This window comes from Salvelinus fontinalis, chromosome 2 (genome assembly GCF_029448725.1).
Source record: "Salvelinus fontinalis isolate EN_2023a chromosome 2, ASM2944872v1, whole genome shotgun sequence".
In the NCBI taxonomy this organism is placed as follows: domain Eukaryota; kingdom Metazoa; phylum Chordata; class Actinopteri; order Salmoniformes; family Salmonidae; genus Salvelinus; species Salvelinus fontinalis.
In genome coordinates, this window is record NC_074666.1 from 75,780,591 (window position 1) to 75,803,431 (window position 22,841).

The 22,841-nt window shown below is 45.1% G+C and overlaps 1 protein-coding gene across 5 annotated transcripts; it reads left to right on the forward strand.

Moving 5' to 3' along the window:
* Positions 1-7,898: 7,898 nt before the first annotated feature.
* Positions 7,899-22,577, forward strand: LOC129826157 (protein Hook homolog 2-like). Of its 5 annotated transcripts, XM_055886570.1 has the most exons (23): positions 7,901-8,365; positions 9,211-9,293; positions 10,216-10,288; positions 10,445-10,495; positions 10,680-10,812; positions 11,143-11,210; positions 13,015-13,077; positions 13,278-13,358; positions 15,075-15,238; positions 15,339-15,479; positions 15,596-15,797; positions 15,920-16,030; positions 16,207-16,294; positions 16,463-16,529; positions 17,418-17,555; positions 18,254-18,341; positions 18,777-18,782; positions 18,927-18,961; positions 19,078-19,160; positions 19,280-19,383; positions 19,531-19,638; positions 19,729-19,800; positions 19,966-20,187. In XM_055886570.1, exons 1-23 carry the CDS (start codon positions 8,321-8,323, stop codon positions 20,095-20,097), a joined length of 2,136 nt encoding a protein of 711 aa, XP_055742545.1. In that variant the 5' UTR covers positions 7,901-8,320; the 3' UTR covers positions 20,098-20,187. The 5 variants fall into 5 exon arrangements, with proteins under 5 accessions (XP_055742517.1, XP_055742526.1, XP_055742545.1 ...); XM_055886561.1 differs by lacking the exon at positions 18,777-18,782 and having other exon boundaries at positions 19,729-19,804; positions 19,966-22,577; XM_055886578.1 differs by lacking the exon at positions 18,777-18,782.
* Positions 22,578-22,841: the final 264 nt, after the last annotated feature.

Here is a 22,841-nt window from a genome sequence, read left to right on the forward strand (position 1 = left end):
GGTCCGTGAAGAGTGAATAAGGAACCATCACCAAATAGTTTTCCAACCAAAGAAACCACAACATTTAAAAAAATATATAATTACACAATCTTTTTCTGTTTTCCCTCCCCACCTCCCTGGAGGATGCATGTGCGTCAGACTGGGGTCGGAAAAGAGGAGAAGTACTGCTTTCTGACTTTCAGGAAGGAAACACATCTGGGGAATAAGGAAAGAAAGAACAAGTAAAAAGAGGAATTAGAGTGAAGGGGGGGGGGGGCGGGCCAAAAATAGTCAACCTCCTCTTAGGCCTCGCCAATATCCCCAGCCCACCACACAGTGTTAGTCAGCAGACCCCTCCCTCAGTGGATGACTAAACCACCGAACCCCCAGCCATGAACCTTACTTCCTCCCAGGTCTCATACTCTTACTCTGGGTTATTCAGGCTGCAACCCCCTCTCACTAACCAAACATACACACACCCTGAAGTGTTCCCCACAGGGGTCGGGTAGTGGGGAGTGTGGGAGGGAGAGCAGATAAATATGTGTCAAAACCATTTCCACAAAGGATCACATAAACCCAGTACTATAGTGTTGTAGCCTACATACAGGGGAACATTTTGTACGTCAACAAACTGGCAAGAACACATATTCTTATAAAATATCGTTTTTTATTATTATAGTGAATATCCCTCAATAAATACCATAGGGTTATTGTATTATACTTCTATGGTGGATACATTATATAACATCTAAACACTTTTTCTGAGACTATATTGGTAGATGATGGGTGGGCAGCAATGTAGTCTATAACGGACAGAGGATAAACATGTGCAGACATTCACACAGAACATTGGCTCTGGTGGTTTGACAAATATGGTGAAGACGCATGTAAGTGTAACGGATGTGAAATGGCTATCTAGTTAGCGGTGGTGCGCGCTAATAGCCTTTCAATCGGTGACGTCACTTGCTCTGAGACCTTGAAGTAGTGGTTCCCCTTGTTCTGCAAGGGCCGCGGCTTTTGTGGAGCGATAGGTAATGATGCTTCGTGGGTGACTGTTGTTGATGTTTGCAGAGGGTCCCTGGTTCGCGCCTGGGTCGGGGCGAGGGGACGGACTAAAGTTAAACTGTTACATAAGTCTGAGTTTACTATTCAGTAGTGACCAAACAAAGTTGACGGGCAGGCCTGATTGGGAGACATAGAGTGCCTTGCAAAAGTATTCATCCCTCTTGGCGTTTTTCCTATTTTGTTACATTACAACCTCTAATTTAAATGGATTTTTACTTGGAATTCATGTAATGGACATACACAAAATAGTCCAAATTGATGAAGTGAAATGAAAAAAATGATTTGTCTCAAAAAATAAAATACAATTTAAAACGTAAAGTGGTGCTTGTATATGTATTCACTCCCTTTGCTATGAAGCCCCTAAATAAGATCTGGTGCAACCAATTACCTCAAGAAGTCACATAAGTAGTTTTAAAAAAGTCCACCTATGTGCAATCTAAGTGTCACATGATCAATATATATGTGTTTATATATACAGTTGAAGTCAGAAGTTTACATACACTTAGGTTGGAGTCATTAAAACTTGTTTTTCAACCACTCCACAAATTTCTTGTTAACAAACTATAGTTTTGGCAAGTCGGTTAGGACATCTACTTTGTGCATGACACAAGTCATTTTTCCAACAATTGTTTACAGACAGATTATTTCACTTATAATTCATTGTATCACAATTCCAGTGGGTCAGAAGGTTACATATACTAAGTTGACTGTGCCTTTAAACAGCTTGGAAAATTCCAGAAAATGATGTCTTGGCTTTAGAAGCTTCTGATAGGCTAATTTGTCACGACTCCGACCGAGGCAGGCTCTCCTTCCCGTTCGGGTGGCGCTCGGCGGTCGTCGTCACCGACCTATTAGTTGCCACTGATCCTTTTCTCCCCCTCCTTATGTGTTTATTGATTACACCTGTTTTCATTTGTTGGTAATTAGTTGGACTTATCAGTCAGCCGGACCCCTCTCTAGCATTCATAGTGGAGGTGGACGCGTCCGAGGCTGGGGTAGGTGCCGTGCTATCACAGCGCTCTTGTACGCCACCAAAACTCCACCCCTGCGCTTTCTTCTCGAAGAAGCTCAGGCCAGCGGAGCGTAACTATGATGTGGGGGACCGGGAGTTGTTAGCAGTGGTCAGTGCTCTGAAGGTGTGGAGACACTGGCTTGAGGGGGCTAAGCACCCTTTTCTCATCTGGACCGACCACCAGAATCTGGAGTATATTCGGGCAGCTAGGAGACTGAACCCACGTCAGGCAAGGTGGGCCATATTCTTTACCCGATTCCAATTTACGTTATCGTATAAACCAGGCTCCCAGAACGTAAAGGCGGATGCACTGTCCTGGTTTTACGACACGGACGATCGGTCCACCGAACCTACTCCCATCCTTCCTGCATCAAGGCTGATGGCACCAGTGGTGTGGGAGGTGGACTCTGACATCGAGCTGGCGTTACATTTACGTTACGGGCGGAACCCGCTCCTCCTCAGTGTCCGGTGGGTTGGAAGTACGTGCCGCTTGGTGTTCGGGACAAATTGATTCGGTGGGCTCACGTTCTACCCTCCTCGGGTCACCATGGGGTGACGAGGACAGTGGGGAGCCTTCGGGGGAGGTATTGGTGGCCTACCTTGGCTAGGGCCATTAGGGTTTATGTTTCCTCCTGTTCGGTATGCGCCCAGAGTAAGGCTCCTAGGCACCTTCCTAGAGGGAAGTTACAACCCCTCCCCGTTCCACAACGGCCTTGGTCGCATCTGTCCGTAGATTTTCTGACCGATCTTCCCCCGTCTCAGGGGAACACTACGGTACTGGTGATTGTGGATCGGTTCTCTAAGTCCTGCCGTCTCCTCCCGTTGCCCGGTATCCCTACAGCCGTGCAGACTGCGGAGGCATTCTTCCGGCACTACGGGGTGCCGGAGGACATCGTTTCTGATCGGGGCCCCCAGTTCATGTCCTGAGTATGGAGGGCGTTCATGGAGCGTTTGGGGGTCTCGGTCAGCCTGACCTCCGGTTATCACCCCGAGAGTAATGGGCAGGTGGAGAGAGTGAACCAGGAGGTGGGTAGGTTTCTGCGGTCGTATTGCCAGGACCGGCCAGGGGAGTGGGTGAGATACATCCCCTGGCCCGAAATGGCCCGGAACTCACTACGCCACTCCTCTACTAACGTGCCCCCCTTTCAGTGTGTATTGGGGTACCAGCCGGTCCTGGCACCATGGCATCCGAGCCAGACCGAGGCTCCTGCGGTGGAGGAATGGGTGCAGCGCTCCAAGGAGACATGGAGGGCCGTCCAGGAATCCCTCCAACAAGCTAGTGGACGGCAGAAGAGGAGTGCTGACCGCCACCGCAGTGAGGCCCCCGTGTTTGTACCGGGGGACAGGGTCTGGCTCTCGACCCGAAACCTGCCCCTCCGCTTGCCCTGCCGGAAGCTGGGTCCGCAGTGTGTAGGGCCCTTCAAAGTTCTGAGGAGAATAAACGAGGTGTGTTATCGATTACAACTCCCTTCCTATTATCGTATTAACCCCTCGTTTCATGTGTCTCTCCTCAGGCCGGTGGTAGCTGGTCCCCTGCAGGACGGTGAGGTGCCGGAGGTCCCTCCTCCCCCTCTGGACATCGAGGGGTCCCCGGCGTACACGATACGGGCCATTCTGGACTCGAGCTGCCGGGTGAGGGGCCTGCAGTACCTCGTGGACTGGGAGGGGTACGGTCCGGAGGAGAGGTGCTGGGTACCGGTGGGGGACATTTTGGATCCGTCTATGCTGAGGGATTTCCATCGCCTCCATCCGGATCGCCCTGCACCTCGTCCTCCGGGTCGACATCGAGGCCGGTGTCGGCGCGCTGCGGGAGCCGCGCGTCAGAGGGGGGGTACTGTCACGACTCCGACCGAGGCAGGCTCTCCTTCCCGTTCGGGTGGCGCTCGGCGGTCGTCGTCACCGGCCTATTAGCTGCCACTGATCCTTTTCTCCCCCTCCTTATGTGTTTATTGATTACACCTGTTTTCATTTGTTGGTAATTAGTTGGGCTTATCAGTCAGCCAGCCCGCCCGGTTCTTTGTGCGGGATTATTAGTTGTTAAGCGTGGTATCTGTTTTGAACTACGTGTCTACGTGGTTACTGGACTGCTTTCATTCCCCCCGTGTCTGGGGTAGTTTTTGTGAGCACCCAGTGTATTAGAACGGTGACTTTAGTTTCTCAGTGTTCATTAAAAGGGAACATTTGTTATTGCACCCTCTGCTTCCTGCGTTTGACTTCGCACTCCGACACCCAGTCCTTACATAATTGACATAATTTGAGTCATTTGGAGGTGTACCTGTGGATGTATTTCAAAGCCTACCTTCAAACTTAGTGCCTCTTTGCTTGACATAATGGGAAAACCAAAATAAATCAGCCAAGACCTCAGAAAAAAAATTGTAGACCTCCACAAGTCTGGTTCATCCTTGGGAGCAATTTCCAAACGCCTGAAGGTACCACGTTCATCTGAACAAACAATAGTACGCAAGTATAAACACCATGGGACCACGCAGCCGTCATACCGCTCAGGAAGGAGACGCGTTCTATCTCCTAGAGATTAACGTACTTTGGTGCGAAAAGGGCAAATCAATCCCAGAACAACAGCAAAGGACCTTCTGAAGATGCTGGAGGAAACGGGTACAAAAGTATCTATGTCCACAGTAAAATGAGTCGTATATCGACATAACCTGAAAGGCCGCTCAGCAAGGAAGAAGCCACTGCTCCAAAACAGCCATAAAAAAGCGACTACGGTTTGCAACTGCACATAAGGACAAAGATTGTACTTTTTTGGAGAAATGTCCTCTGGTTTGATGAAACAGATATATAACTGTTTGGCCATAATGACCATTGTTATGTTTGGAGAAAAAAGGGGGGGGGCTTGCAATCCGAAGAACACCATCCCAACCGTGAAGGACGGGGGTGGCAGCATCATGTTGTGGGGGTACTTTGCTGCAGGAGGGACTGGTGCACTTCACAAAATAGATGGTATCATGAGGCAGGAAAATTATGTGGATATATTGAAGCAACATCTCAAGACATCAGTCAGGAAGTTAAAGCTTGGTCGCAAATGAGTCTTCCAAATGGACAATGACCTCAAGCATACTTCCAAAGTTGTGGCAAAATGGCTTAAGGACAACAAAGTCAAGGTATTGGAGTGGCCATCACAAAGCCCTGACCTCAATCCTATAGAAAACTTGTGGGCAGAACTGAAAAAGCGTGTGCGAGCAAGGAGGCCTACAAACCTGACTTAGTTACACCAGCTCTGTCAGGAGGAATGGGCCAAAATTCACCCAATTTATTGTGGGAAGCTTGTGGAAGGCTCCCTGAAACGTTTCACCCAAGTTAAACAATTAAAAGGCAATGCTACCAAATACAAATTGAGTGTATGTAAACTTCTGATCCACTGGGAATCTGATGAAAGAAAGAAAATCTGAAATAAATCATTCTCTCTGCTATTATTCTGCCGTTTCACATTCTTAAAATAAAGTGGTGATCCTAACTGACCTAAGACAGGGGATTTTACAAGGATTAAATGTCAGGAATTGTGGAAAAACTGGGTTTAAATTTATTTGGCTATGGTGTATGTAAACTTTCGACTTCAACTGTATGTATATATGTATATATATACACCTGTTCTGAAAGGCCCCAGAGTCTGCAACACCACTAAGCAAGGGGCACCACCAAGCAAGCGACACCATGAAGACCAAGGAGCTCTCAAAACAGGTCAAGGATAGAGTTGTGGAGAAGTACAGATCAGGGTTGGGTTATAAAAAAATATCAGAAACTTTGCACATCCCACGGAGCACCATTAAATCCATTATTATAAAATTGAAAGAATATGGCACCACAACAAACCTGCCAAGGGAGGGTCGCCCATGAAAACTCACAGACCAGGCAAGGAGGGCATTAATCAGAGAGGCAACAAAGAGATCAAAGATAACCCTGAAGGAGCTGCAAAGCTCCACAGCGGAGACTGGAGTATCTGTCCATAGGACCACTTTAAACAGTAAACTCCACAGAGCTGGGCTTTACGGAAGAGTGGCCAGAAAAAAGCCATTGCTAAAATAAAAAAATAAGCAAACACGTTTGGTGTTTGCCAAAAGGCATGTGGCAGACTCCCCAAACATATGGAAGAAGGTACTTTGGTCAGATGAGACTAAAATTGAGCTTTATGGCCATCAAGGAAAACGCTATGTCTGGCACAAACCCAACATCTCTCATCACACCGAGAACCACATCCCCACAGTGAAACATGGTGGTGGCAGCATCATGCTGTGGGGATGTTTTTCATCGGCAGGGACTGGGAAACTGGTCAGAATTGAAGGAATGATGGATGGAGCTAAATACAGGGGAATTCTTGAGGAAAAACTGTTTCAGTCTTCCAGAGATTTGAGACTGGGACGGGGGTTCACCTTCCAGCAGGACAATGACCCTAAGCATACTGCTAAAGCAACACTTGAGTGGTTTAACGTGAAACATTTAAATGTCTTGGAATGGCCTAGTCAAAGCCCAGACCTTAGTCCAATTGAGAATCTGTGGTATGATTTAAAGATTGCTGTACACCAATGGAACCCATCCAACTTGAAGGAGCTGGAGCAGTTTTGCCTTGAAGAATGGGCAAAGATCCCAGTGGCTAGATGTGCCAAGCTTATAGAGACATACCCCAAGAGACTTGCAGCTGTAATTGCTGCAAAAGGTGGCTCTACAATGTATTGACTTTGGGGGGGGGGGGGGGGGGGGGGGGGGTTGGATACTTTCGCAAGCCACTGTAGGAAGGGAAACAGACATGTCACACAGGTAGGTGTTCTAGGAGAGCAGGTAGCCTACAGTGGGTGGGCCATGGAGGAAGCCTGACTTGTTGGGCTGGCCAGAGCAAACAGGAAGTTGGCAAATACATCAGGTTGAACTGTGAGCATTGGAGCGAGAAGGGAGAGGTGTAAACAGGGAGATAGAGTACTTCGGAAAATAAGTGTATGTCTGCATGTTATGACACTGGAGGGCCTCACACTGAGCTGATAAAGCACATTTTCTCAGGAGTCAGATCAATTTGAGAGCTATGCATATGCCTAGTATAGATGGCCTCGATATATCAGCACTTAGGCACAGTGAATTTAGACCCTGGAATAATTTTTAAACCATTGGGCTAATTGCTGTGATACATTAATGTGTCTTACTTTACAGCCACTAGATAAACACATTTTGACAAAGTGAGATTGTATTTATTTTTTATATTTCAACTGGAGGGAAGTGTTTTCTATTTTAATTGCTAAACAAAATTGATTTGTGTACTTGTTTCTGCTAGGCTATCTACATGATCAGAGTTTTGTTAGGAATCGAGACACCTTCACTCCTCAGTTCTGTGTCATTTTGTCAACTTGAGCCATCTACTGTTCTTTTGTGGAACTTTTTCGAACAAATTCCTTTTTTAATTTCAAAAAATCATGCTAAAGGTTTTCGAAACATAGACAACATGACACCCACAAATGATCTCTACAATACCGCGCTCTGTTTTGAGCAACATATAAGCGAGCCAACAACAAAGACAGTACAGTATGAAGATAGGCAGAAACTGCTTCTCCAATTAGAATCCCCTGATCACGCTGGTAGGCGATGTCATGGCGACGTTGGATAGCTGGTGCCGCGTGCAAGTGCTCGTCGGGCCTGGGAAACTCGGAAATGTCCGAACTCTAGATGGTTGTAGTTATACACGTGCCGCGTTCAACGAATCAGTATGCTGGAAATATCGGAGTTTCCTAGTTCCAACGAGCACGTGACCGTGGCAACTGCTCATGCGCAGAAACACGTAATAGGGCGTAACGGTTGTCTCGCGCCAAGCTGCGCATGTGCAATAAATAAAAACCTGTCAGTTTGTCACTTTCACGAGGTTGGAGTAATAACATGTTCAAATACTTAGTACATTGTCTCGAATCTAGGTTGTGTCTTTAGATTTAGAGAAAATTAACAACTAAGGAAGAATTTGTCACTTCTCAAACACCGGCCTGATCTGCTCCCAAGCGTTACGGAAGACTCGCGATGTTGCGTGCGTCTCTGGGTTTTGAAACTCTGTGACAACAACACGTAAACACGGTCATCCGTTGCCATGACAATGTTCTTAATACGGAGTCTCACTCGGATGGTTTATGGAGGTAAAACGCGAAAGTCAAGCTAGCTAACAGGAGGCCAAGGTTTGCTGACGTGATAGTGCAAGCTAAAAATAAACTTGAAGCTGAAAGTCTCCCAATCGATTGCTAGTGTGCTAACTGCAGTGTGTCGGTTAGACAAACCAAAATGAGTCTGGATAAAGCAAAGCTATGCGATTCGTTACTAAATTGGGTAAGTTTTACAAAGTTAAATATGAATGCGAATTCAGGTAACTGGGATATCTTGCTAGCCTGTCGTCATCCAAAAAGACCTCTCGCTTGCAGTTAGCGAAATTAAATTAGGTGTTTTTACAATTAAATGTAGCTAGGCATTTTATAGTTAATAGTGTCTTGAACCAGCTCAAATAAAAATAACATAATTAACTAGCTGTCACTGTCAAATAAAGCTAACTAAATTGTTTTGATGGTCTGCTGTCCACATCAGAAATTGTCGTCTTGGACAAGTTCCAAAGTTTCCAGCCAGCAACTGAGCTAGCCACTATCTTATGCAATCAGTACGAAGGTCTAGCCAAGCCCCAGCAAGCCAGTCACACTCCTAGCTAGCCTCTGAGTTTCTCAACTCCACGATATGTACCATTAAGATGGTACATAGTTGAAAAACTCAGCCATGAACCCTCCAAATATAGGTTGTTTAGGCTATGTTAAAATTGGCTAGAAATGTGGAATGATCTCTAACAAACAAATTGCCAGCTAAGTAGCTAGCTGATGTGTATCATTTAGTGGTTAGCAAACACTTTAGCTGTACAGTATATAAGTAGAATGGCTTTCCAGCACTTCTAGACGGCACAATCAATCAAATGTATTTTATAAAGCCCTCTTATCAACAGTTGTCACAAAGTGCTTAATAGATACCCATCCTAAAACCCCAAATAGCAAGCAATTTGCCCAACGTGTTGGCAGTAGCATTTGCATTGTTCCTCTTCTCGATCAGTTGATTTCTAATTGATTGTCACGGGAAGTAGAATAAATAAAACACTAACACATTTTCTTCTCATTCATCATGTCCAACCCTTCCAGCTACAGACATTTCAGGTGCCCTCATGCACCAGCAAGCAGGACCTGATGAGCGGAGTGGCTATTGCACACGTTCTACACAGGATGTAAGGGCACAAATCTTTTTTTGTGTGTTTTGAGGTTGGTGATAATGGTGGTGGTGGGTTAACACAAGAGTAGACAACAGCTAAGCTTAGGAAAACGGGGAGATATATGCAGTGTTCACATGCTAGTCGGAACTAGGAAACTCAGGAATGTCTCGACTTGCTGATTCGATGAACATGGCATATGTATAACTGCAACCAGTTAGCGAGTTGAACATTTCTGATTTTCCTAGTTCTGACTAGCATGTGAACGCGGGAAAAGGTCCTTACTTGCAGAACCCATTACCCTGTCACAGTGGCACATGGCAATAGTAAGAGATTTGTGGAGTCCGTTCAATCCCAGTCATTCTCAATTCACAGACCGATTTGCTTATCAGTTGCACACTGACATTTTGTTTTGGGCCTTTAACTACTTTGAATAGAACCTGATTAGAGCAAATTCAATCATCTATTCAAAAGCCTTTTTATATGGTTAGAGGATGTTTTATTTTTATTCCTACGCTTGATAGGGAATAGGTCTATATCTCTCAAGGCCTGGGTCTGGCAGATTGTGCCCATGTGGGATTTTGTGCAAGGGCCTGTCCATTTTTAAGGGTACTGTCTGTCCAAGCCAAATTACCTTCATACCTCATCTGCTGTAGTATTTGTGTGCCTTTCTGTCCACACACACACAAACACACAAATGTATCTGTTTTTGTGTCAAACTGGAAACAAGCAGTGCTTTTATCTGGAGGTTAGTTGAATTGGGTAATGGCAATTCTGGCCTCAAGCAAGTTTCCAATGATTGCTTGCTTGCTTGTGGCATTCATTGAGTGTCACATTAGGGAGTTTGTGTTTTCCAGTTTAGAAATACTCTGCCCTGTGGCTTCCTGTGTATTGTATGTCCCTAGAATATGTCTTGTTAAGTGTTTCATCTCGTTAACAGAGACCCCTCCTGGTTTAATGAGGCATGGCTGGGCAGGATCAAGGAGGAGAGTGAGGCCAACTGGCGCCTCAAGGTGTGGTATGAGACAGAAGGATATGACACAGTGCTTCTAGGTTGTCACCTAGGCAACCTAGTGACCACTGGCCTTACTGTTTTTAAAGATGGTGTATTTTCACTAAGGCAAAGATGCCTGTATTCTCCAGCTCAGATTTATTTCATTTTCCTCCAGGTCAGCAACCTGAAGAAGATTCTTCAGAGCATGCTTGAGTATTACCATGATGTGAGTAAAGGCTTTTCCTCATTAAAGATCAGAAGGAAGGATGGATGGTATATATGCACGTTTCCTGCATTTCTTTTAAGAGCTCAATCTCTTCCAGTTGTTCGTCAGTGTTTGCACCAGTCTTAGTCCATTTGAAATATCATTGCTCAATGCATATATTTTCTCTCCATCCCTGCATGAACAGGTGCTTGGCCACCAGGTAGCAGACGTGCACCTGCCAGACATCAATCTGATTGGGGAGTTTGGAGATGTGACTGAACTTGGCAAGCTGGTGCAGTTGGTGCTTGGCTGTGCTGTCAGCTGTGACACGAAGCAAGGTGAGCTAGCTGGGATAGAGGAAGCTCTGCTGGGTAACAGGAAGTCACCTATGGAGAAAATGCAGAATTAATGCAATGACCTGATTTATGACGAGTTGATAAACTGAGCATTTATTGGTTCGTTCCTACAAAGCCCCAACCATGTACTGTATACAAATTATGATAAAACAGAGTTTTAAAAGACAATGTTATCCTCAGATGAACAAGCTAGTGGGTTTGATGTGAATGCAGGAGAAACTATTGCACTGTGTGTAAAGCAGTGTGTTTGAGTGTCTGACTGTCAGATGTGAATGTGATATTCAGTGGACTCCTCCTCTGTTTTTTTCTCAGAGCAAATCCAGCAGATAATGACCCTGGAGGAGTCTGTCCAGCACGTTGTTATGACGGCCATACAGGAGGTGAGTGATAAGTCTTTTCGATATTATCCTCTTTGTAGATCTGTCCTTTTGTGAGATTGCACCTACAGTCGTGGCCAAAAGTTTTGAGTGACACAAATATTCATTTCCACAACGTTTGCTGCTTCAGTGGCTTTAGATATTTTTGTCAGATGTTACTATGGAATACTGAAGTATAATTACAAGCATTTCATAAGTGTCAAAGGCTTTTGACAATTACATGAAGTTGATTCAAAGAGTCAATATTTGCAGTGTTGACCCTTCTTTTTCAAGACCTCTGCAATCTGCCCTGGCATGCTGTCAATTAACTTCTGGGCCACATCCTGACTGATGGCAGCCTATTCTTGCATAATCAATGCTTGGAATTTGTCAGAATTTGTGGGTTTTTGTTTGTCCACCCGCCTCTTGAGGATTGACCACAAGTTCTCAATGGGATTAAGGTCTGGGGAGTTTCCTGGCCATGGACCCAAAATATCGATATTTTGTTCCCCCGAGCCACTTAGTTATCACTTTTGCCTTATGGCAAGGTGCTCCATCATGCTGGAAAGGGCATTGTTCATCACCAAACTGTTCCTGGATGGTTGGGAGAAGTTGCTCTCGAAGGATGTGTTGGTACCATTCTTTATTCATGGCTGTGTTGTTAGGCAAATTGTGAGTGAGCCCACTCCCTTGGCTGAGAAGCAACCCCACACATGAATGGTTTCAGGATGCTTTACTGTTGGCATGACACAGGACTGATGGTAGCGCTCACCTTGTCTTCTCCGGACAAGCTTTTTTCCAGATGCCGCAAACAATCGGAAAGGGGATTTATCCGAGAAAATTACTTTACCCCAGTCCTCAGCAGTCCAATCCCTGTACCTTTTGCAGAATATCAGTCTGTCCCTGGTGTTTTTCCTGGAGAGAAGTGGCTTCTTTGCTGCCCTTCTTGACACCAGGCCATCCTCAAAGTCTTCGCCTCACTGTGCGTGCAGATGCACTCACACCTGCCTGCTGCCATTCCTGAGCAAGCTCTGTACTGGTGGTGCCCCGATCCCGCAGCTGAATCAACTTTAGGAGACGGTCGTAGCGCTTGCTGGACTTTCTTGGGCGCCCTGAATCCTTCTTCACAACATTTGAACCGCTCTCCTTGAAGTTCTTGATGATCCGATAAATGGTTGATTTCGGTGCAATCTTATTGGCAGCAATATCCTTGGCTGTGAAGCCCTTTTTGTGCAAAGCAATGATGATGGCACGTGCTTCCTTGCAGGTGAACATGGTTGACAGAGGAAGAACAATGATTCCAAGCAGCACCCTCCATTTGAAGCTTCCAGTCTGTTATTCGAACTCAATCAGCATAACAGAGTGATCTCCAGCCTTGTCCTCGTCAACACTCACACCTGTGTTAACAAGAGAATTACTGACATGTCAGCTGGTCCTTTTGTGGCAGGGCTGAAATGCAGTGGAAATGCTTTTTGGGGATTCAGTTCCTTTGCATGGCAAAGAGGGACTTTGCAATTAATTGCAATTCATCTGATCACTCTTCATCACTCTTCATAACATTCTGGCGTATATGCAAATTGCCATCATACAAACTGAGGCAGCAGACTTCGTGAAAATCAATATTTGTCATTCTCAAAACTTTTGGCTACGACTATACAAGCACAATTCTTTGCTCCCTGAAACCTTTCTGTATTTAACAGCAATATACACTAAAACAGGCAATGGCTCACTTATTGGCCTGCTTACCTCTATATTGACAATGGGTTTCACCATGTGATCTGTCTTTCTGGAGTTTGAACCAGCAATTGACTGTTTTGTTGTGGTGTAGCTCCTAGCTAAAGAGCCAACTGTTCCAGGAAGTCCTGAGACCTACGGGGACTTTGATTACCAGGTGGGACCCGCTCTCTTCTTACTCTGCTTATCTGAATACATTAAACTTTCACTCCCCTGCAAGTTGGTTTTATCGCTATTCTTCAATTGACGTCTCATTTATTTGTCTTTGTGGTATTTCTCTCTCTCTCGTTCTCTCTTGTTCTCTACCTCCCACTGTGCTGTCTATAACCTCCCTTGTGCGCCTCTCTGTGTCTGCAGTCCAGGAAGTATTATTTTCTCAGTGAGGAGGTGGAGGCGAAGGAGGATCTGGGCCAGCGCTGTCGGGACCTGGAGCACCAGGTGGGCAGAGAGGACTGTTTGTTAGTTAGCATGTTGAGTGTGTATCTGCAGCTCTTTGCCATGAGTGAAGTGACCCTATTTATTCGCTTGGCCTAGGATTGTTGTCCAGTCTGATTCCCCCTGATGGTTTGTTGTGTAAACGGTGCATAGAGCGTGATTGAGGACTCTTCTTTGTATCTGTCCCATTATGGCTTCTGTGAGTGCACAGGCAGCACCATTGAGGCCATCTCCATTTTGAACAGTGGAGGCTGGTGGGAGGAGCTATAGGATGATGGGCTTATTGTAATGGCTGTTATGGAATTAAAGGAACGGAGTCAAACATGTGGTTTCCATATTATTGATGCCGTTCCATTTATTCCATTCCAGCCATTACAATGAGCCTGTCCTCCTATAGCTCCTCCCACCAGCCTCCACTGATTTTGAAGTAGTGAATGTTCTTCTACTACTTCTGAGTTGGTAAACAAACTGAAAGGGTGCATACTGCCACCTGGAGTGTGTTATTTGAACGGGTATGAATGTTGGCGATGTACTGCCACCTGCAGTTATGGAATTTTTGCTCACAAATAATTAATTGGCTGATCCTTCCTGATGTCCTGGATGGAATTATGTGATCCTTCCTTAACCAATAGGAAGCCACACCCAGTTGACTACTTCAAAATGGTGAAAGTTCTCAATGGTGCTACACATGCTAAAATGGGCTTTTGAGTACTAGAATCCTCTATTATTCTCTATGTGCTAACTGTGCTGTTAATGCTGCCTCTGATTAGGCAATGTCATTGGGTACAAAGACTTAGGTCATTGATCCCCAATAATTACATTGTATAGTATTTAGGATTAGAAGGCAATTACCACTTATGTATTCAGCACATTTCTTAACGTTAACATTCAACACATTAAGAAATTCTCAGTAGTTTATGTAGTTCTTTACTTTCTCCCTGGTATGATGCTAAAGCAAGCCATTTGTCCTTAAAGTTCAGTGTAGAGTTTTGCTGTGCTCAAACTGGAAAGATGTCCAACAGGTAAGTAATAGACGCCCCCTTTTAATATTGGCATGCCTGCTTGCCTAACCCACATAAACATATTCAGGGTGGACATTTTACCCTAAACCACCAACCAACATTCTTGTCCATGATAACACCAAGGATAGTCCATCTTTCATCAAGCCTCACTAGCTTGAATCCTTAATCAACATCCCTTTCTGAGCCCACTCTCCAGTCTCTCCACTTTGTAACTGTTAGTCAGACTGACTCAGACATCTGGTTTTCTATTCACCTCCTTGAGAGGTAATGCTAACAACTGCTCCATTGAGAAAGTGGCCCATCTGATGGAGATCATAGCAGACCAGCTGACTAACTGCTTTGACGTTTGTGCATGTGAAGTTACCACCAACCCTCATGGAAAAACATTGCATGTTTTGCAAGCAATGTACAGTGTCTGTTGCTGGATATGTGAGTGTGGCTCTTTTTTCTTTAGCACTTGTGGAGTGTCTTTTCTGTTCAGCATTTTCATGAGTAATTCTTTTTTCTTTTTTGCCGGTGTTCTGCATTTTGAAGTGTTCTTTTTCTGTGCTCAGCACTTTCTATGACTCAATGTGTGACTGTTTGTTCATTTGTCTCTAGGTCTCCTCCCTCTCTCTAGCCTTGGTTACATGCCACTTTGTCTGGTTCTCTCTCTGCCATCTCCACCCCTGACTGTCTGTGTGTGTTTGGTCCTCAGTTGGCAGCCGTCCTGGAGGAGAAGTCGTCCCTGCAGGTGGAGACACAGTCCCTGAGGGAGAAGCTCAGCCTCAGTGACCCACAGGATGCTTCCACCACCATCACTGGCAAGAAGCTGCTGCTGCTGCAGAGCCAGATGGAGCAGCTACAGGAGGAGAACTACAGGTCAGAGTCATACCCTCAACACAGACTTCCAAACTAAATGCATTCTACTCTTTTGATACAATTAATTTATACTTTTCTGTTTGCCCCCTGTTTGTGACAGACTAGAGAACAGCCGAGATGACATGCGTGTGCGAGGGGAGATTCTGGAGCGTGACGTTTTGGACCTCACTCACCGTAACGATGAACTGACCAGCCTTGCCCAGGAGGCCCAGACTCTCAAAGATGAGATGGACATCCTCCGGTGAGCCAAGGGGGATAGCAGCCTCTCACTAGTCTGTGGCCTCCTATCCTTCTCTCCTTTCTTTCCTGCCCCGTCCTCAAAACGGCTTCCCCGTCTCACCCTCTCCCCTTCTACAGGCATTCGTCTGACCGGGTGAGCCGGCTGGAGGCGCTGGTAGAGACGTACAAGCGTAAGCTGGAGGACCTGGGGGACCTGCGCAGACAGGTGCGTCTGCTGGAGGAGCGCAACACTGTCTACATGCAGCGCACATGTGAGCTGGAGGAGGAGCTACGCAGGGCCAACTCAGTCCGCACCCAGCTGGACACCTACAAGAGACAGGTGGGCAGAGAGGGCTAGAGAATGGTGGAGGGTTAACAAAGGTGTGGAGATGAATGTGTGTATGACATAAGGTGCTATGACCTCTCTTCAGACCCTGAATGTCTTTGCCTCCCTGCTGTCAGGTCCATGAGCTTCACACCAAGCATTCGTCAGAGGCACTGAAGGCTGAGAAGTGGCAGTTTGAGTACAAGAACCTTCAGGATAAGTATGACGCCCTGCTTAAGGAGAAAGAGGTGAGAGGATGGCCCGGGACAACTCCTCTCCAGGCTAAGATGTATTACAAGGGCATGATGTCAAAGTGGATGTGGATTTAAACTCTCTGAAATTCTGAGTCAGTCACTTTGAACACTTCTAGTAGGATCAGATTGAGTGCAGTCTAATCCCCACGTTATCCCAATGTGTTTTCCAGCGTTTGATCTCAGAGCGAGACACACTGCGGGAAACCAATGATGAGCTCAGGTGTGCACAGGTCCAACAGAAGGGCCTCAATCAACCAGGTGAGTCCAATGGACACAGCTAACATCCTGAACCTTCAGCCTCTGTTTTTCTAAATGACCAGATGGTAGAGGGGGGGTTGTTTGACCTTTTGTGGCAGTTGATAAGACTACTGTCAAAACAAATGTGATATATTTTCCCCTGACATTTTGGCTCTCTTTCTCCTTCAGGTGGATTATGTGAGGACTCTGGCACAGTGGGAAACCTGGCCTCCGAGATGATGCCCACAGAGTTCAAGTATGTGAGACTGTGTGAAAGGTGTTATCTAACAGATGAAGCTATCTGACCTATCAATAGACATACAGTGGTGTCAGAATTCAATTGCTCATTTTCAACTGTAGGCTTGGGCGGTACCGGGGTGTTTAGAATATTTATCTTTTTTTAAACTGCAATTCAGTTGAGCCAGTCACATGGTATATTTGTTTACTAAGAGCATGTGGAGCAAACTGAAGTTTCGTGACGTCCACTGTCGAGCAGTACAAGAGCTGATCAAGTTAGACTTGAAAATCACTACTAATGTTTGCCAGCTAAATATATCTATACGTTAACTATCTTAATGCCAAATACATTTTCTCCAGCTAAGCATTTGGTTTGCTAACCTGCTAGCTATAGGTGGTTACAGCAGAGACAATCAATCCCCTCCTAGATTAAGTGTGAGTAGCCTTTTGAGATAGAACCCAGCTCATAAAGTTATAGAACTGTCTTTGCTTTTAGTTTATGTTCGCTTGCGCTTGTTAGCATTTAGCTAACGTCCTCTATGGGAATTCACTAGTACTTTGATAGCATTTGAACATAAATGATGCCCTTTGTGTGCACTGCCGTTAATGCCGTAAACCCGGTATGGTTCAGGAACGATGTGGAAATCTGGATCCGCCCAAACATAGTGTTCAGCTGTGATAAATGGCAAAGGTCTTATTCCTCAGCCACACTATTTTTAGAACCAGAATGTGCCATTGGGTCCATGAATAGAATGGCTCTGTCAGATGGCACTGCTGTTAAATTGGCTGAGGCAGAGTTGAAAACTTCTGTTGGTGTGTAGTGTACAGACCTTTGCCTACAGACCTTTGCCTTTCTGCCCCACTTCCCTGCCTTCTCTCTTTGACCTCATCCCTTCTGCTTCCACAGGGAGACGGTGGTGCGTCTGCAGAGTGAGAACAAGATGCTGTGTGTCCAGGAGGAGAGCTACAGACAGAGACTGGTGGAGGTACAGGGTCAGCTTGAGGAGTCTCATCGCAGCCAGAACACCCTGGAGACACAAAACAGGTGTGTGTGTGTGTGTAGGCATGCGTAAAATAAAAGATACGTTCTATACGGATACCACTGCATCTCATCCACAAAAGTAAAATAAAGCGTTTTTAGTTATGCACATTGTGATTTGATTGTATGTATCAAGGTCAGTCCGTGACGATATTAGTCACAGTATATATTGGCAGAGTTTCTGTTTGAGTTTCACGTTTGGCTAAACGGAGGAGCGATCTAGCTAAATGTCAGCTCACTCTCTGGTCTGTGTGTTGAGTTGTGTTGTGTGGGCCGGAGCAGAGGATGGACAGCAATGAGCCAGATTGTCCCCCGGCTGTCCGTACAGTGCGTGTGTGTGTGGGCGGTTTTTCTGAGTGGATCGTGTGTGTGACGATGGGTCCAGAGTGTGGATCGTGTGTGTGACGATGGGTCCAGAGTGTGGGAGGCAGGCAGCCATCTTCAGCAGCAGGAGGAGGAGAGCATCCCGAGCTGTGGAGTACGGCTGAAGTGGCTCCGTCTTCCCCTAATGAACCACAACACAGAGGGGAGTGGGTGGGCGGGACACCTCTAGAATGGACTAATGCAGCGGCTGATGTGACATTGTATGCATCGCCAGCCTGTCCCACTCACTCACAACCAGCTTAATCTAATTTCCTCGTTCTCTCTTCCTTCCCCCCCCCCCCCCTCCTGCTTTTCTTATTTGTTTTCTATCATCCTTCCAGGTTGAACCAGCAGCAGATCTGTGAGCTGCGGTCCCAGGTGGAGGATCTCCAGAAGGCTCTACAGGAGCAGGGCAGCAAGGCTGAGGATGTGAGTGGAGAGACAGCCTCCTCATTCAACCCTCCTCTAACATCCTCTTACTCCTGTTACCTTGTCCGTACCAATCACTGAGTGGACCCAGTCTTCTCCAATCAAAGACGACAGTATACTGAAAATGTATAGGAATTAGGAATGGAAAGGACCAATCTCTCTTAATCGATTGACCATCTTAGTTCAAATATGTTTTTTTGTTTTTAATCATTTATTTTGTAGTCATTATAATTGGAAAAAGAGACCTAGACCTCAATATAGTCCTTGAGGACTGTTGTAGACTGTATCCTTCTCTCCCCTCTGACTGCCTGCCTGTGACTGCTCTCTGAGATTTTGTGTGGGAACTTTAACCCTTGTTTGCTGTGTTGATTCACCATTAACGCCTACCCTTCTGTCTCTCCGCCTGCCCCCACCGACCGACGTCCGGCCAATCAGGCCATTGTAAGTACGGCCCATCCCTGCCTGGGCTCTGATTTGACTTTGACTACTTCAGCTGTGTATAATGCTTATTATTTGTGCCTCTGTCTGACAGAAGTCTGTTTCTCAGTAGTTTGAGTGTTGACTGACTTTTTCCTCCCCGTTCAGTCCTCCATGCTGAAGAAGAAGCTTGAGGAGCACCTGTGAGTACTATTATCACTGATGCTTGTACACTGCACCTGTGAAGGGAGTATTATTACCGCTCTGTAGATTCTTGCACGTCCGGCTCCTCCATGCTTTCCCTCTGTCCTCGTCCCAGGGAGAAGCTCCATGAGGCCCACTCAGACCTGCAGAAGAAGAGAGAGGTCATTGATGACCTGGAACCAAAAGCGGACGGCAACAGTAAGCAGCCTCTTATTTCCTGCCCTTGGGAGCAGTGCTATCAAATAGTATCAATCTAAGAGCACTTTCAAGCTCTGAAAATGCCGTTAATATTTCCTCTTCAACCTCCCTCCTGTCAGTGGTGAAGAAGATTGATGAGCTGCAGGAGATCCTGAAGAAGAAGGATGAGGACATGAAGCTGATGGAGGAACGCTACAAGCGCTATGTGGAGAAAGCCAGGACGGTCAGTCAACACTGCCTGACACTAAACTCATCCATACAGCACAACGGTGCTTGGCCGCCGCCTTAAATCTGAGTTGCAGATATCGTCAAAGTGACATAGTAGAGAATTTCCACACCAAGTATATGTGTGTTTGTGTTCATTGTGCAGGTGATCAAGACTCTGGACCCCAAGCAGCCGCCTTTGACTGTGTCTCCTGATGTTCAGGCCCTCAAGAACCAGTTGACTGAGAGAGACCGGAAGATCCAGCACCTGGAGGTAAGAGCCACTCTACATTGACTGACGAGATGCAGATGAGTGGTGCATTGTCTGACCCTCCATATGCATGAACAACTCCTCTGTGTGCAGCATGACTATGAGAAGAGCAGGTCCAGACATGACCAGGAGGAGAAACTCATCATCAGTGCCTGGTACAACATGGTGAGTAAGTAACCCTCTCCGTATCTGCCTAATCTACATAGTATTAAAGCAGTTGGCATGATGGGTGCTACAATGCTGTGCAGTGACTTGTATAATGGTCTTGGTTTTTATGGTAGTAAGACTTGTACCTGTCTTATGGCTCTATTTCTCTCTCTCCCTCCCCAGGGTATGGCCCTGCATCAGAAGGTGGTGGGAGAGCGGTCGGGTCCGTCCAACCAAGCCCAGTCCTTCTTGGCCCAGCAGAGGCAGTCCACCCACGCCAGGAGAGGCCTCGCAGCCCGCCACCAGCCCAGATAAGACATATCAACTCTGGGGGAGGATGTGGAAATGAGGCAAAACATTGTCTATATCTTAGTGTTCACTTCTTCCGTACTCCTACTCTCACTGCTCTGATGCCTTCTCCACTTGGTGTTTTGTGAAGATTGCTGCTGCTGCCCCCTGCTGGGCATCTCTATTACATAATTTTCTGGAGTGTCTGTGATGCAGAGCTACTTAATGCACCTTCAAGTGCTTTCAAAGCTGCCAGGACTTTTGAACAAAGATGAGTCTTGGGTCTAAATGAGAGCTGGAATGAAGGAACATGAAGTGGATAGAAAGAAGCTGAGCGACTAATCCTTAGTCATGGAATTCTTAGACAATGTTTATCATTCAGTCCCTCCATTTCTTTCAAGCCCTCTTTTTTTAGCTATAATGTATTTTATGTTTTCTAAAGGTTTAGATTAGGACATTAGGAGAATAAATGCTTTGGAAGGCCACAATGATGACAGAGATGGAAAGGGATGATTTCTGCTGTCAATAGGGTAGGGGTCTTTACCTCCCCCCTACTACTACTTTTATATATTTTCACCCTTATTATCCAGCCCACTATCAGGCTAAATAGATATTATCCTTTTACTATGACATGGAAACACTAATAAGAGAGACCTATGGGTTGAGAACATGGTGAATTTGTGCGATTTTGTATTAACACTTTTTTATATGTACATGGTGAGAGAGACTGGTGAAGCGCTAGAACAGGGGTGTCATCCGGATCCAGATTTTTTTGGGGGGGATGTGTACTCAATATACTTTTTCAATGATTAAAACCAAGTTTGAAACTGTAGAAATGATAATGGACCTACATTCATACAGTTTATTGACTGTGTCCAGCTCACCAATAATCATCAAAATGACAGTCAGGGTGCATCACTTTTTGCCAATTTTGATGGCGAGTAAATGTTGTTGAAGACTGAATTTGGACCCCGGAGCAAAATGAGTTTGGCACCTCTGATCTAGAAGAGCTCAATGTCTTTGATATGAGAGGAACACATTTTCTCTACACACACAGTCATGACCTCTTTATTTCTGTGTGTTTAGACTCTTCTTTCAAGCTGTATCATCTACTTGATTTTTCTTCATTTGTTATGAGTTGTTTTGTTAGAGTTTGAAGAGCAGGAAGAATGGCTTTCTAGACATTTTAGTTTTTTTTTTTCAAAATGAACCTCGGCATTTTGTAGTTGTGTTAGTCTGTATAATAATGTACAGAAAAGCACTCCCTCCTTTTTGATTATGATTAATTTCCTTGTGAAAGACTAGAAAAATGTCCCTGACTCTGTTAACCTATCTACTTTTAAAAACTTTTGTATCAAATTCCTGTATGGTGTGGTGTTCACATGTAATGGCAGAAGTTCCGAAAGACTAGCAGATATGGGTCCTCTTATGTCAGGACCATTTTACTGGAAGTATTTGCACAGACTATTGAACAAGCTTTTGTTTCAAGCTGTAATATGGGAATTTATTCTTTGAATGATTGACTAGATTTCCTGATGGACTACATTTTGTTCTTTTTAACTTTAATTTTTCCCCTCTAAAGAGTTAAACAGGGTGTTTTTTAAGAATTATAATTGGTTGCACACACCACTTTAGACTGATGTGAATGTAGGAAATGCTGGTGCTTGTGAACCAGAATGTGGGGTTATTGATTCACATAGTTAATTGATATGTGGGGGGAAACTGGCCACACTGGATGTTGTTACTGTGTAATCCTGAAGGGAAGTAAGGTTTCAAGATAGCAATGCTATGTAGCTTTTCTCTCATTTTCAGCAGAAGCACTCAACGATAGATGCTTTTGTTCGCTGACACGAACTTACCTAGCTAATGAACAGACAATGTGTACTCTCTTTAATGTCAGAATTATTTACAACTGAATTTATGTACATTTTTACCTATCATTTTCTCAAGATGAACCTGTGAAGGACAGCACTATTGTTGAACACTACATCTATCTGATTACTTTGACAGTATCCACTTAAACATGGAACTTCTCTTTGGTACCCAAACTGCTCTCTATGACTTGTACCTAACCCTCTTAAGTGTGTAACTATCTGTGCAATGTTATTTACCAGGCTATGAAATCACAACTGTGTGTACATTTAACTTCACTTAGTGTTTTACTCGTTAAGTAGATGTGTTTATTTGGTATTAAATCGGGAAGTTAGACCTTTTTAATTTCAAAGTAGTAAATCAACATTCCAACTGAACTGCTATGTTCTAGTACTGAGAGATGAGGCCTGCGCAATTCAACCTATCGTGACTGACAGATTTGAATAGGTATTTCCAATGTACTATCCAATTGCAGTATAACTTGACACTGTCCCTTAGCAATATATTACAATTGGCATTTACCATCGCAAATTGGACATGCAGTTAAAGGGCTTAAACTCTACTGAACACAAATATAAACACAACATGTAAAGTGTTGGTTTCATGAGCTGAAATAAAAGATCCCATAAATGTTCCATACGCACATCTCTCAAATGTTGTGCATAAATTTGTTTACATTCCTGTTATTAAACATTTCTCCTTTGCCAAGGCAAGCCATCCACCTGACAGGGGTGGCATATCAAGAAGCTGATTAAAGTGCATGATCATTACAAAGGTGCACCTTGTCCTGGGGACAAGAGAAGGCCACTAAAATGTACAGTTTTGTGACGACACAATGCCATAGATGTCTCAAGTTTTGAGGGAGCGTGCAATTGGCATGCTTACTGCAGGAATGTCCT